Here is a 16,260-nt window from a genome sequence, read left to right as displayed (position 1 = left end):
AGTTACTGCTACTCAGTAGGCGCTGGCACCAAAATAAAGGTGTTTCCATGTTTGAGCTCTTAATAACGGTGCCCACCCTCTGAGTATGAAGGAAGCAGAGAGATCCTAGATTTAGAGAGAGAGAAAGGCTGCGTTTATATAGTAGCCGGGAAAGCTGGGCATAGTTAAAACATGACATACAATCTATTCCTTTTGGATCCTAATTTATCCCTCACTGTGCACAGGTGATTGTAGTGCATAATTATGTAAACTGTAAAGTCACCACACAAATACAGCAAGCCCTCACTTAACATCATCAATAGGTTCTATGAGTTTAAGCAAAACAACAGTACCACACCAATTTGACCACAGGCTAATTCATATAAACAAGACTTAAGTGTCTACGGCAGCTCATCAACGTTATAACAAAACAATGTTGAACAAAACGATGTTACTCGAGGGCCTGCTATATGAATCGTCATTATTAGTGGTGTGGTAATGAAGGATTGACCATCTGGTACTTGTGTTACTGATTAGAAAATTCAGGACAAAACTAAATTATTACTACAGTTTTCCTTCTTTCACCATCTGGAACGGCTTCCTCCAGCTATTTTGGAAACAAGGCAACATCAGAACCTGCCTTCCCCACTCACTGCAACTCCTGCATCATCCTGCTCTCTCGTAATAAGTGCTCAATGACAATGCAGATGTAGTTTGTGACAGTGTGGGGACAGAGGCAGGAGTGCAGTTTCCAGGCTCTCGCCCTCACGTGGAAAGGTGCTGACTCCGGTAGTAAATGGCCATCAACTGTGATTCGATGGCCATCAGCTGTGGCTAGTTGGCCGTCAGCTATAACTAGTGAGGCATTGGCTACTAATATAACTGCCGTTGCTACACCAGCAGAAAAATGGGGGCTAGCAAGAGATGGTGGCTGGCAAGCACGGACTGTAGTTAGCAAGGGGTTGGGTGGCCGGCAGAGAAGTAGACGGCAGATGGCGGATCGTGTGGATCCTACTTCATGTGTCTTTCCCCGCCGCCGGCGAGAATATAGTTGGGTGGCACCCCTATCTATGGCTCCGTGGGTGTTCCTTTTTGGCCTTACCATGTTCTCCGTTCTTATGCAGGGAGCCTCGGGAGCTGAGACCCCGCATGACACCCTGCCTGACAGATAGATAGGACTAGTTGCTTAATAAGCTAATTAACATACAAGTAATCATCAAATTTTCGTATTAAAAGACCAAATTATCTGACCTGGTATTGCTGGATAGCAGCATTATCGCTTGCCTGGCTATTGGTTTTTGTTTGTTTGTTTGCGTGTTTGTTTTATTTCCCCCGACTGTTGCCTCGGGGCTTACAGTAAATGCCAGGCTGGCCGACGTCCTGGTGGTCTTGCTGTTGTCTGGCTGGCAAAGGACAGAACGACTGGGCTGTATTACCCTGAACAGAGGGTTACTCCACATAGTTCTGCCGCTGGGCCCTTACGGAGCTGACGGCTGTGTTGGCCAACCTCTCGTTCCTTACCTGGTGCTGAGAAGCAGGCTGTGCTTTTTGTGTTTCCTTTGGTCTTTTTCCTGCCACAGGCTCAACTGCTGAAAGAGTTAGAACACAGATTAACCCAGGAAGCTCTACACTGGCAGCAGCTGGATTTCCTGAAAACCTGCAGCATGGAGAAGCTCTTGGAAGACGTGGGGCAAAAAGAACAGCAGCTGCAGCGAATTACTGAAGAGGCTGATCGGGCTTCTAAACTGAGCCAGCTCCAGAGGAAGAAAATTCAGAGAGAAGTCCGACAGGTAACTCCAGAGAGATGTAGCAGCCACTCAAAAAGCCAATCAGGGTGCACCAGCCACAGCTGTTTCTTTCTTCCCGTCTTTTCCATGCCTCTCATGTCCTCCGTGGCAGTGTTACCCCACCTTTGTCACTTCTAGGCCCACCAGAAAAATGGAAATATTTATCCCCACGCTGGGTGATTGCTTGGGCTGCTCATGACGACAGATGATGGCCTGAGCACCTCAAGGCCCAGATCTTGGCACTATTCTAACCCACTTGGAAAGCGTCATTTCCACCTGGCTCTAATCTGTGAACTAAGAAATCCTTTAGAAAATTCTCACTAGTAATCTGGAAAAGCAGCTAGTGGTATGGAAGTTATGATAAGGGGATTTTATCTATGGTGTTTCTGGAACTGCAGAGACAAAAAGGAAAGCCAAAAGTAGTTCTCAGACACAATATGTTTTTGTTAAATATACCCCACAGCAAAAAAAAAAAAAAAAAAAATAATAATGTAAATGTGGTTTAATGCAAGTTCTAACAAAGGAAGCCACAGAAACAGCACTTTCTAGAGCAGGTACTTCACATGTATTCATTGAATGAATAAATCAATTAATTCACCAGAGATATTAGGAAAGAGAATTTGAAAAAGTTAAATTATTGCACAAGTGTTTTAAGTGCCCAAGGAGAAGATCAGAGAATTCTACAAATAATGACTTTTTTAAAAGGATAAAAATTGAATTGAGGCAATGCTAGAGAAAATATTTTTATAGTAATGGAGAGAAATGAGTAGCTTTAAAAGAAAATTAGAGCTTCACATTTGTTTCATGAAAAGTAAACTAAAATATGACTAAACCCATAAGAAATATTTGGTGTCATATAGTTGTCCTTCAAATTGTGCTTTTCTAAAAGCCACCACAGAAAGGAGGTTCATAAAGCAGTTTCTCCAAGTCTCTCTAGTTAATAGTTAATTTTTGTTTAATGGCATAGATTCGAAAAGTAGTCAAAACAAATATTTTGAAGTGCCTCCCAATAAATACTTGTTTTTAGTATTTTGTATGTAAAAACAATCATTGGCTCTTTCTAAACTATGCCTCCAACTCTGCAGGCAGCTCTTGGCCCTGGGCTTACCCACCCCACACAGCAATCCACCCTCAGCCAGCAGGAGCTCTGAGGGGCAGCAGTGGCTTCTTTAATCCATCTCCAAACTTGAACTCCAAGGGTGCATTTTGATCCTCTGATCTTGGAGAGCATGAGGGGCCTTGCCTACCTCCTGCTCCTGGGGAGGTCATTTAGAGCGTAAGCCCTAGAATTAGGCTGCCTGAATCACGCCCCTAAGCCTCCAGCTGTATGACTTTGGTCTCTGGATTCTCTGTGCTTTAGTTTCCTCATCAGTGCAATGGAGAATAATGTCCTCACCTCATGGGATTTGGGAAAGCGTTAAATTAGGCCATTCAAATGAAGCACTTAGTGGATACACAGCTCTCTATAAGTACTGGCAGTTTGTCTTTTTGTTAGGAATATGAAGGTGGAGAACTTTGGAAACAGGTAGATAGACCTGGTTTCAAATCCTGACTCTGCCACTAATTGGTTGTGTGACTGTCATGCAGGGTGGCATGCGTGGTCTCTGGTCCCGCTCCCCACATAGGAACACAGGACATGGTGAGGCCAAAAAGGAACACCCATGGAGCCATAGATGGGGGAGTCATACCACTATATTCTCACTGGCACATCTGCCTCTTTGCAATCCACAATCCACAATCCGCCTTTGCTAGCCCCCATTTTTTGCTGCTAGCGTAGCCACAGCAGTTACATTAGTGGCCAATGGCTCACTGGTTACAGCTGACGGCCAGCTAGCCACAGCTGATGGCCATCTAATCACAGTTGATGGCCATTTACTACCTGAGCCAGCACCTTGCAACGTGAGGCCGAGAGCCTGGAAACTGCACTCCTGGCTCTATCCCCACACTCCGCCCCTACAGGGTCTCACCTCACAATCTACGTGACAAGCATCTTCTGCGAGGGGCCCTGTGCGAGAAACCTGGAGGTGAATGCAATATCTTGGACATAGCCAGGCTCTCTGGGGACAGCCAGGGTTTTTCAGGGCACCACCAGTCCTTTTGTGCACAGCCAGACTGCCTGGGCTTCTTAGGGTATCACCAGTCTCCCCAGGCACAGCCATGGCAGGGCCTCTCAGGGCACTGCCATTTTCTCTGGGCACAGCCAGACTTCCTGGACACAGCCAGGGCCTCTCAGGGCACTGCCACTCTCTCTGGGCACAGCCCAACTTCCTGGACACAGCCAGACTTCCTGGGCTCAGCCAGGGTTTCTCAGGGTACTGCCCTTTCCGGGCACAGCCCGACTTCCTGGACACAGCCAGGACTCTCAGGGCATTGCCACTCTCTCTGGGCACAGCCCAACTTCCTGGACTCAGCCAGGACTTTCAGGGCATTGCCACTCTCTCTGGGCACAGCCACACTTCCTGGACACAGCCAGGGCTCTCAGGGCACTGCCACTCTCTCTGGGCACAGCCCAACTTCCTGGACACAGCCAGGGCTCTCAGGGCACTGCCAGTCTTTCTGGGCACAGCCAGGGTTCTCACATATTCTCGACGGTGGCCGGTCGAGACACAAAAGCAAACATCCACCAGTTCCACTACTGGGTGGTACATTCCCAAGCAAACAGTGAAGCCGTCCATCAAATCAGAGATGGAACACATTCCCCATAGTCCATAGTCATTAGCCTCACAATATGTGCCCTCTCTGCAGGGCAAGGGCTCCAAGTCCTCCCCAACCTGGGGGTGAGGGCCTCAGCAAGCACTTCCCAGCCCACAGGGCCGCAATGACCCTCGCTTTCTCTGGCCTATGCTGGTTGGGGAACCGTTCACGTCTTCCCACCCCTCCACAGGGGTCCAGCTCTCCGGCAGCTGCTCCTCCTGGTCTTCCTGAGACTGAGTGTTCATACGCACAAACTGCTCTACCGCCCTTCGGAGAGCTTTGGCCGGCACTGTACCCTGCTCGCTGCACATGTGTCATGCAGGGTGGCATGCGTGGTCTCTGGTCCCGCTCCCCACATAGGAACACAGGACATGGTGAGGCCAAAAAGGAACACCCATGGAGCCATAGATAGGGCAGTCATACCACTATATTCTCACTGGCACATCCGCCTCTTTGCAATCCGCAATCCACAATCCGCCCTTGCTAACCCCCATTTACTGCTAGCGTAGCCACAGCAGTTACATTAGTGGCCAGTGGCTCACTGGTTACAGCTGACGACCAACTAGCCACAGCTGATGGCCATCCAAACACAGTTGATGGCCATTTACTACCCGAGTGAGCACCTTTCCACGTGAGGGCGAGAGCCTGGAAACTGCACTCCTGGCTCTGTCCCCACAGTGACCCTGGGCGAGTCACTGTACCTACGTCTATGAAGTGGGGGTGGCGTGGGCTAACACTAGGTCCTCACTAAGCATGTTTCTTTCCTTTGCTGGTATTTTTCAAATTGGTTTAGCCCCTGCCTGGCTGAGAGAGTCTTGATATGTTTCCCCTGGCTCCTACCCATAGGGAGTGAGGGTCCTACCCAAATCCCGTGGTGCAGAGAGGGCCCTTGGGCCTACTTTACATTACGAAGTTTTCCTAACTCTGGGCATCTGATCATCTACTGAAAGTCAAACTACATTTGAAAGCATCCACGTGTACAGAGAACCACCCCTTTAACTTTATAAGGCAAGCCTGTGGTCACAGCTCTGAGAGTTCAGGGGCCTTCTGGTTGGGTTTCTCCAGACTGGAGTAGGATTTAAAACACGTGTGGCAGAATTTTTGACATTAGCATGTGTATTAGTGTCCTAGGGCTGTTGTAACAAAATACCACAAACTGGGTGGCTTAGAACAACAGAAATGTATTCTCCTCGGTTCAGGAGGCCAGACACCCGAGATCGAGGTGCTGCCTCCTTCAGTCCTGAGGAAACACCTTCCCATGCCTGTCTCCTGGCTTCTGGAGGCTGTCTGCAATCCACGGCATTCCTCGCCGTGTAGCTGCCACTCTCCAGTCTCTGCCTCCCTTGTCACCTGGTGTGGGGGCGGAGCCCCAGAAAGAAGTTTCCAGGCTCTCGGCCTCACATAGAAAGGTGTTGGCTCAGGTAGTAAATGGCCAACTGTGATTGCATGGCCATCAGCTGTGGCTAGTTGGCCGTCAGCTGTAACCAGTGAGCCATTGGCCACTAATATAACTGCTGTGGCTACGCTAGGAGAGAGAGGAAGAAGAGGAGGAGAAGGAGAAGAGAAAATGGGGGCTAGCAAGAAGATGGCGGCTGGGCTGGCAAGCGTGGATGGCGGTTTGCGGACAGTGTGGATCCAGCCTCCAGTGAGAGTATAGTGCCGCCAGCGAGAATATAGTGGTATGACTCCCCTACCTATGGCTCCGTGGGTGTTCCTTTTTGGCCTCACCATATCCTGCGTTCTTGTATGGGGAGCGGGAGCAGAGACCCCGCGGGTCTCTCTGCACGACAAATGGCGCAGCGAGCAGGGTCTCCCGCACGACACCTGGCCTTCAGCCTTACGTGTCCCTCTGTATGTATGTGTCCTCTCCTCCTATAAGGACATCAGTCATGGGATTTAGGGCCCATCCTTCATTCAGCATGACTTCATCTTAATTACATCTGCAAAAACTCTTTCCAATAAGGTCACATTTTGAAGTTCCAGGTGGATATGAATTTTGGGGGATGCTATTAAACACACTAAACCATTATTACGTTTTTTAGAATTAAAAAAAATTAGGAGATAAAAACAAATTTCAAAAGAAAACTACCCGTGATCTCTACAGAGGAGGTGCACTTTGGACCAAGCAGCTCTCTGGCCGGGCACGGGGGTCAGCTGTGCTGGGAAGGACCACATGAGCAAACACTGTGTTTGCCTCCGGCGTGTACCTCCTGTCAGGCCCCAGGGCTTTCCCTGCAGCGGAGGAGCTGAGCTGAGCACAGAGATCTGGGAGAGAGATCAAGTCTTTTCTCTGTTTGAAACTGCCCAGGGCTCCCAGACTGCAGGTCCTTGGGGTGGGTTTGTGGCTTGACCTACAAGGTCCTCTGTGACCTGGGCCCTCCCCACACCCCTCTCCCTCCTCCCCGTCTGCTGAAATAAATATAAAAGATAAAACTTGTGTGTGTAAAGGCCTATTATAAGGTAATAAGGGGTTCTTGGCTTTCCTGGAGCACTTGGTTCTCAGAAGGCTGCGTTCAGCCTGACCAGGACTTCCTGGGGTGGCCTGGACGCACACTCTCCCTAGGAACCCCGGGAACTAACGTATGCACCAGAAAGCATGTCTGCTTCCCAAGCACTTTCCCCTCAGATGAGAAGCCGGCTGGCCCAGGAGCGCAGCGTGAAGCTGGAAGCTTTCCAGCGTGTCGAAGAGCTACAAAATCAGCTTAGTGACGCCACGGGATCGTCTGTCCAGATGAGCTCAGCCTGCGGTAAGCAGACATCCTGCTCTGACTCAAACAAGCTCTGAGGGCCCGGGTCTGAGTTGAAGGAGGGTCTCAGGGACTGTCCATAACAACCCAGGGGGTATTGAGTGGGTGTGCCATGATGTTGGTTGAATGAATGAATGAGTGATACATGAATGAATGAACCTCAATTCTGATTTGCAGTCAGAACTTTGTGCTTTAGTTCTCCTTGGAGTACGGCCATCCTATACTAAAAGGTTTCAGTCATCAAAACTGGAGTGTCTGTCCCAGGAGTGTCTAACATACCACTTAAAGAACATTGAGTACTTACTTCCCTGGATTTTGAAGCAGCTCAGTGTCTTGGGACATTCATGGCCACATTTCTCAGATGTTACTCATAAAGTGCATTATGATTCTTGGGTGCTGAGAGCTTGAGGAGTTTTATGGAAACGGCAATTAAAACAGGCTTCTGGGCTGTGCAGTCCACTAGCAGCACGGAGCTGAGGCCAGACCCCAGCGTGTCTCTGAACTAGCTCCCTCCCTTATAGGATGAGGACTAAACAAACTCCAAGTTCTGTTCTAGCTCTGACTGAGGAAAATACCACCAAATATCAGTAACCACGAGCAGCCTATTGTTAAGACCAGCCACGCTTCTTCTTTCTGTTCCGCAGTGTAGCCTGCTGAGCGAGGGTGGTGCCTTTGGAGTAAGCAGCCAAGGCTCAAATCCTGGCTCCGCCACTTCTAGTGCTGTGCCCTTAGATAAGTTAACTAGTCCCTACATACAATGGGAATATCCACCTCAAAGGCACATTCTGAGGTTTAGATGAAATAATGCTTGTCTGGCACCTACTAGAGTAGTACTAAGTACCTGTAAAATGTTACTTTTGTATGTGTGTTGTACTTTATCTGTGTTTCCTTTTGGCTACTCACCAGTGTGAATTGTATGAAAAAACACAGCCTTTCAGAAGCAGAAAGATCAGTTTCAAAGATCAAGCAGAGGAAGATCAAGTTACTTTGGGTTTACCAAGCGCAGGGTTAGGCTTGTCCATAAAGCCCAGGGCCCTCTTCCCTGCCTCTGGGTCTGCTGCTTGGTCCTGACAGCAGGCTGGCGCCCCTTGCCCCAGCTGCCGGGGTCTAGAGGAAGAACAGCAAGGGCACCCTAGGGCCCTATGTTGGCCGCTGACCCTTAGCGTGGCACCGTCTTCTCTATGTGCCCTGGGATTTTTCTGTCTCTCCCTTTCCTCTCTGCCTCCAGCCTGGCCAGGCATTTTCAAAATTCCTTTCTGGGTTACGGTGTCCTATGAAACTGTCATCCATGTTCTTTAACACCTGCACAATTATGAAGGAGAACCAGAGTGGGGCATGAGGAAGGTGGGAGGAGACCTTATTCCCAGGATTGTGGCAGGAGTGAAAGAGACACCGCTTTCCCAGGAAGCAGAGGTAGAAGTCACTCCCCAGGCTTGACCCCCATCTGTCCCCCCTCTGCAATGACAGGAGTGGGGTTTGTCAAAGACTTCCTACATGTAGATTCATTAGAGGGGAGGGACTGGGTCATACCTGCCTGTTTAGTACCAGGCACTTCAGGGGGACGGGCAGATATCACCTCCACTATTAATGTTGAGGGGTAAAAGTCAGCCCTTGTTCCCACTCCTGTTCAGCTGTTGTCCAGTAGGATGAGCGAGGCGACCCAGGTCTCTCCTTTCTGCGGGGGTGGTAGCAGCGGCCTCTCTGCTCCCCACATCAGAAGCATCAGAAGCAGAGGCAGAGTAAAGGGGCGAGCTCTCCTTACTCAGCATTCACGTGGATTCCCCTAGGATCTGGCAATTCATGAGAAACTATAACTTGTTCTAGTGCAGTTATTCTCAAAATGCATTCTTCAGGGGAAAAAAATGAAATTAACTGGCTCACAAAGCTGTGAAATATTCTGAAGTGGGCCGGCTTAAGTTAGTTTGATCGAGGTTTGAACTCGTTCGTGAGGACTGGTTTCTCTCTCCAGCTCTGGTTCTGAGAATGCCGGAAGCAGAAAGGAAGTGGGGCCCCTTGGGAAGCAAGATGGCCACCACCTTGTAGCTCCCATCCTCTGTTCAAGCTCCAACGGCAGGAGTGGGGGCTAAAGATGGGACAGTTAAAAAGAGTAAGGCTCTGGGGTGGCCGGTTAGCTCAGCTGGTTGGAGCGCGGTGCTCTTAACAAGGTCGCTGGTTCGATCCCCACATGGGCCACTGTGAGCTGTGCCCTCCACACTAGATTGAAACAACTACTTGACTTGGAGCTGATGGGTCCTGGAAAAACACACTTAAAAATAAATGTTTAAAAAACAGAACACGGCTCTAACTGGGCAAACCCGTGTCATGTGCCCAACTCTGAATAAATCACTTAAGACAGAGACTAAGATGCCTGAGGGGCTTAGGCTCAGCTCACTGCGGTTCTCCCCTGGAACTGAAGTGGGGGTCCACTCACTCTCCTCCTCTTTGCTGCAACTATTTTAAATATTCCTGGTCTCTTTAGACCTTCACACACTGTCCTCCTCCCCCAAACACATCACCTCCCATTTCACATACCAATTAAAAGCCATCAGATGAAAACTCCCTCTACTTCTTGTTTCTCGCCTACCTACGTTGATCCACTGCTGGTTCTCCTGCCCTCCTGTTAAAATGGAAAAGGTGCCCTTTTTTTCCCAGGGTCAATCCTGGTGCACAAGATCCGGTGTGCTCCTACCTTCTCAGGGTCCTTAAACTAATCTTTATCTGCTTTCTCTCTACACAATCATGTTTCTCACCCATATATTCTTCTAATCTCCTAAACAGCAATTATCCATTGAGCATGTATATGCCAGGATCATAAAATACACTGTAAAATAAAATGAACATCTACCCAGTTACTTGAGCCAGAAATCGGGGAGCTGTTTTTTCTCACCCTGCAAATCCAGTTAATTACCAACTCCTATTAATTTGAATGTCTCGCAGTCTGTCCACTCCTATCCACAATAGTCCAAGTCACCCATCCTCTCTCTTTCACTTAGTCCTGTGACCCTCAGATAAGACTCCACCAAGGTTTTGACATTTTTGACTCAAAATTAATGAAGCTGGATTATATGCCCATTTTAAGCTTTAAAACTTTATGAATTAAACCTAGGCCTGTATTTTGCAACCAGAGATATAATTTAACATTTTTAACTTTATAGGCCTTGTATCCCGGGTTCAATACTCCCTAAATTCTGCTTCCACATCATCCAGATACTCCCAGCAACACCTTTTAAAGACTAATCTTATGGACAATAAAATAACAAGAAGGATTCAAAGGCCAAAGACTGTAAGTAATAATAAATTTGAATATAGATATATAAAACAATAAAAAATGATAAAAACAATAAAAATAAATATGAAATAAGGGTTTTAGGGTCACTTCAAACTTACTTTTAAAAATTATGTATCAGAATCTTATGTAGGTGCTTGGGTCTGGATAATGAAATTCTGGCTTTCTCACAAAGGGAATTTGTCCATGAATTGTTGCTGTATCAATGTTTGTGGAGGGAAAGACGGTCCAGGGCTACGGACTCTGCCATGTTGCTGACATTACTCCTCAATAATAAAATTCTGATTGAAACAATTAAGCCCAAAGGCACTTAATTGCAGGTTCAATAAATGGGTGTGGAAGTCAGTATCAACACCTTGCTATGTTCTGTCTCTCAATTGTTTTTTTTTTTTTACTCATCTACAATAATCAACCAGCAGCATCAGATTCCTTATCTGAGTTCCCTGGCAGTGCAGAAATAAGAGTTTCAGAAGTCAGTTTAAACACATGAGAAATTCTTGGAATGCAGATTAGCTCGAGGTATACAGCATGTTGCGGGATGAGATAGGAGTTAAGGGGCTGGATGAAAAAGGTGAAGGGATTAAGAAGTACTAATTGGCAGTTACAAAATATTCACGGGGATGTAAAGTACAGCATAGGGAATGTAGTGAACATTATTGTAATAAATATGTATGGTGTCAGGTGAGGGATCACTTCCTAAGTTATATAAATGTCTAACCACTATGCTGTACACCTGAAACTAATGTAATATTGAGCATAAACTGTAATTGAAAAATAAAAATAAATTTCACAAAGAATGCCTCCTCTTGAGAAAAATTAAGAGATTTCATTCTTTCAGAAGAAATATGCCATTCTGAAGCCTCTTTTGAAAGTGTATTTCTGCAGCTGATGATCTAGTTATTGGACCAAAAGTTTGTTGCAGTATTTCTAAACATGCAGTTAAGAGCAATACACAGAGGGAAGAAACAGGTGGGAACATACCTGAGATCCCTGACCAAGTAGGGGGCCACATTCACATTAATGCCTGCCATTTGCTTGACTCATCAATCTCTGTGGAGTCATCTTTCGCCAAAATGTGAAATTCTAGTATATGTCTATTTGTTTCGGAAAAAAACATTTTCCAAAAGAAAGCAACATTCCGTTGGTGTGTATGGGACCGCGAGGGCTTTTAGGATTCACTCCACCCTCATTTCACTCCCAGAAGTGAATGCTCCTACTGTGAGGGAAGTTGGCGAACACAACTCTTACGTTTGGGAAAGTTACCAAGTAGCTAAACACATTAGTGGAGATCCACTATATTTGAGAGATTTAGAAGGGTGATCGTCTAAAGCTAATTGTGGGACATTATCCTAGTAAGTAAATAAATCCTGATAATTAAGGAAGCATCTTGTGGGTCTCTCTACTGGCTTGTGTCTAGTATAGAGACCCCACGCAAAAAGTGTAAGGTCCAGAAAAGGCAAAAAAGTAGTTGGAGGCTATTTGAATACAAGGTCTGACTTCTTAAGCAAGGGCTATGAGACAAGTCAGATAAATACAGACTGAAGAGGAATTTATACATGGCTGGAATGTAAGAACACCAATGATTTTCTGGAAAAAAAAAAAAAAAAAAAAAAAAAGCACTGCACAAATACAAATGATAAAATATCAAGGAATTTTTAGATGACTCCAAATATGGGATCTTTCTTCTTCAGCAAGAAATGGCTCATTGATGGACTCATTCTTGACCACTTCCCTTTATGACAAGTGGCAAAATATGTACAAGAAAGCACACTAAATGGCCTAACCCAGATTGCCACAGGAATCTTGGTCTCATTAGTAATAGTGGCTTTTAATGATGCTATAATACAACTTATTCACCATCTTCCTTAAAAGCTCCAGTATCTATGTAATATTTATATTGCAGGTACCTATTAAATACAAAAAAAGGACTGACGATGGCTTCCTACCCAATGTGGCAGAAAATATTCAACTTTCAGCGTTTCAAGTTCAAACAGCTCCATCCAGAATGCCACATAAACCTGACTGGTAATCATATATCCTTTTCCAAGTTTTATTTCTATAAGCATTCAAATGAATAAAAATGATTCTAAACTCCACTAAACCTCTTATCTAATTTTTATTATCTGTGACCATAGTGTGGAAGGACTGAGACCATCACACCTTGAATGTTCTGGGTGAAGTAGGATTTGGCCCTAGATTTTAAAACACAAGAGTTGATTTGCATTTCTACGACCTAGGCTTTGCCGCTGGTCAACCAGCAGCCTCTCAGTCTGGGTTCTAGAGTTATTATTAGGTAGAAGAGCCAGGAGAGAGGGCACTGCTGCTAAGCAGTATTTACTCAAAGCAGAAAACTAGAAGAGATTAATCCCAATAAACTTCAAAGCACTTATTTCTATTTGTGTCACTTAAGAACACCATCTTTCCTTCACAGCCTTCTTATTCTTCCTACAAATGCCAAAACCCTCTACAGACTTTCGTCAAGTTGCAATCCAGGTCTCTTTGTTCAGACAAGAAAATCTATCTTGGGTAAAGTAATAAATAACTAGATAATGGAACAGAAGAGACCACAGAAACATATTTACGTAAGTTTATATATGGTATATGTAGCTTTTCAAATTAAGAAGGTTGAGTTTATTAGAAGTAGGTTAAATGATCACCTTACACCATACACAGTGAACTCTGAATGGATTAAAGATCTATATGCACACACACAGACATACATACAAATTTATTTCTGAAATGGAGCCAAAAAACAGAAGCTAAGAGGTAAATTGATGACTTTGATATCAGAACGAAAAACTCAACGTGACAAGGTATGGTACTAGTTATCAATTTACGACCTCTCAGCTCCAAATTTATCTTTAATGGTCTGCTGTGAAATAACAAATCTGGACCCTGTAAATAGTTCTTTGCCAAATGGCAAAATGTTAAGCTTTGTCAATAGAGGTGCTGGAGAGACCCTGGATGTGGTCGCAATGGAGGGGATGATTATCTCTGGGACACGGGATTCGCCAGGTGCTCATGCTCTTCCACACCCAATAGTAAAGGTGAATGAGAAACTATAGCAGCCGGGGCAGCCCAGTGGCTCAGGCGGTTGGAGTGCGTGCTCCTAACGCCGAAGGCCGCCGGTTCGAGTCCCACATGGGCCAGTGAGCTGCGCCAGGGAGCTGCATCCCTGGAGCTGGGCTGCCGTGAGCCACCAGTGTGTAGTGGCTGGCAGCTGGCACTGGGCGGCAGCTGGCAAGAGTAGCCGTGTGCTGCCATGAGGGGCCAGTGACCAGAGTGGCCAGCGTGAGCGGCTGTCTCAGCCTGGGAGAGCTGTGTTCTAGAGCTCAACTAGATTGAGAAACAATGGGGGAGGGGGGAGGACTTTGCACCAGCCCAGTGACTCAGGTGATTGGAGATTGGAGTGTCATGCTCCTAACATGGGGGAACCGGTTCCCACATGGGCCAGTGGGCTGTGCCCTCCACAACTAGAATGAAGTCAATGAGCTACCGCTCAGCTCCCAGACAGCTCAGTTGGATGCAGCGCACAACCACAAGATTGCTGGTTCGACTCCCGCTAAAGGATGGTGGGCTGCACCCCCTGCAACTAACAATGGCAACTGGACTGGGAAATAATTTTTGCATCCAAAGGATGCTTTAGAGCTGGTTGTCCAGCTAGGTCTTATTTGCAGGGAAACACGGTAGCTTAGCAGTGGAGCAGTGGAGTGTCACTGGTGTGGCACCTCCTATGCGTGCGTGGTTTACCCTGCACAACCTTGGATGACTTCTCCCTCTCTGTGTGTGTCTCTCTCTGATACAGACACCTAATCAAAGACAAAGACTAGAAAATACTGATTAAAGAAAATCTACGAACCATGGATTAACATTTAGTACACTTTAAGATAAAAATAAAACACCCCAATTGTTAAGAGAAAAACAGAAAATTCAGAGGAAGTACAAGTTAATGATAGTAACCAAGTAAAAAATCTTACCAGAATATTAAAATTTAACTTTGCCAATATCTGGTGGTAAGGATATAGAAAACATTGTGAAATCATGCTAGTGGGAATTGTAAGGCAATCTCTATGTGTTAAAAAATTTCAAGTGGAAACCCTATGATACAGCTTTCCAATTCTGTTTACGATGGAGAAATATTCACACGTAAACAAGGCAGCAGGTACAAGGATATTCTCTGCAAAATTGTTGGTAAAAAAAATTAACAACCTGATATAGCTACATACACTAACTTGGAAAGATCTCCAAGTACTTAAGTGAAAATAAATGTTGCAGGATGTCAAAAAAGAAAAAAACTATGGATTTTCTAAGGGTACATATTGTTATGTGTATACAAATTGTTGGGGAAGGGGTAGTTTTAACACCGAACTAGTTCCAGTAATTACTTCTGGAAAGTGGAGGAGGGCAAACAAGAAGATGGTCAAAGGAGACTTGTACCTTATTTCTAATGGTTTACTGGGAGTCAGGGTGGGGAGGATTAAGAATGTGTAGTCATGTATTATTTGAACAAAGATTGAGACTTTAAAATCCCCATCTTATACTTTTTCTTCTGGCCAAGATTAAATAAGACTGGATTTACTTTGAAACAACTGAAAACTGGACAAAACATATGAAACCATATTTTTCAATACACTGGTCTTCAGACAGACAGGAAACTAGTATTAACCTAGCTTCCTGTATTGAATTTCTAAACGCTGATGCCGGAAGGGGAAACCCAGGCTGAGCCTACTAGACTTGAGTTGAGGAGGTAAGAGTTGAAAGTCCAAAGATGAAGGCAGCTGAGGTTCCCAGGGCAGAAGACCAAGGAGACAGTCACTTAAAAGAGGAACTCCGAAGATCTGCAGAGGGTGGCCCTCCAGTACCCAGCAATGTATTTGTCAGCAAAGCACGTGAGGCAGAATACCCAACATTGGGGAAAGGTTTAGAGGAAGCAGTCCCTGGAGCCCCACAAGGCTAGCATTAGGGCCTGCTCCCACTAGCCCAGGCGAGAAAGCTTCACAATCCATAGGGCACTGGATACTCAGAAGGGTCTTGCCTCAGAACTGGGGGAAATGAGCCCTAGAACAAATGCTGCTCTGCTCTCACCTAACAAAGACCTGAAAGGACCAAACTGTTTTCAAGTATTTATGTTCCAGAACAAAAATAACCAGCACCCAACAAGTTAAAATTTTCATCTGGTATGCAATAAAAAATTACCAAGCATGCAAAGGAAAATATGGCCCATTAATAAGCAAAAAAAAAAACCCCACAAAAAACAAAAACCAAAACTGAATTAGCAGACATGGGCATTAAAAATTATCCTGTATGTTCAAAAACTAAAAAGACTGAGTATGTAGAGACATAAAAACACCCAAGTAAATTTCTAGAAATGAAGACATCTGAAATGAAAAACACATAGCCTTAGCACTGAACTCAAAGACAGTAATAATTTTACACGAAACAGATTTTTAAAAAAGCCAAATGGTGCATGGGTGATCTGTGGGTCAACTTGTAGCAGCCTGTGTAGAGTTTCCACCAGAGAGAAGGGAGAGGACAAAAAAATATTTGAATAAGGCTGAAAATTTTCCAAATTTGATGAAAACCATAGATCCAAGAAACTCAACCAACCCCAAGCACAAGAAACAATAGTATAGCAATCATAATTAAATTGCTCAAAACCAGTGATAAAGAGAAAAATCTTAAAAGGCAATAGAGGAAAAAAAGGCGTTATAGACAGAGGAACAAAAGACAAAGATGAAAGATTTCTCATGGGAGAAAATATGAGAAG

The 16,260-nt window shown here is 45.4% G+C and overlaps 1 protein-coding gene across 7 annotated transcripts in view; it reads left to right on the top strand.

Annotated features, from left to right (window-relative positions):
* The window catches only part of CCDC162P (coiled-coil domain containing 162, pseudogene), a 164,731-nt gene extending 152,142 nt beyond the window's left edge, over positions 1 to 12,589 (top strand). For 6 of the 7 annotated variants that reach the window (XM_074333386.2, XM_074333390.2, XM_074333389.2 and 3 more), the window contains 4 exons: positions 1,560 to 1,769; positions 7,087 to 7,207; positions 10,363 to 10,490; positions 12,397 to 12,583. In XM_074333386.2, coding sequence (XP_074189487.2) covers positions 1,560 to 1,769; positions 7,087 to 7,207; positions 10,363 to 10,490; positions 12,397 to 12,522 — 585 coding nt within the window. In that variant the 3' untranslated portion in view covers positions 12,523 to 12,583. Of the gene's footprint in view, positions 1 to 1,559; positions 1,770 to 7,086; positions 7,208 to 10,362; positions 10,491 to 12,396 lie in introns of all 7 variants that reach the window. The other variant, XM_074333388.2, reaches the window with a different exon arrangement.
* Positions 12,590 to 16,260: the final 3,671 nt, after the last annotated feature.

Source organism: Rhinolophus sinicus, chromosome 2 (assembly GCF_057876585.1).
Source record: "Rhinolophus sinicus isolate RSI-liver-muscle chromosome 2, RSI-T2T, whole genome shotgun sequence".
Lineage (NCBI taxonomy): Eukaryota > Metazoa > Chordata > Mammalia > Chiroptera > Rhinolophidae > Rhinolophus > Rhinolophus sinicus.
The sequence above is the reverse complement of the archived record's forward strand: the minus strand, read 5'-3'. Positions and strand labels throughout refer to the sequence as shown.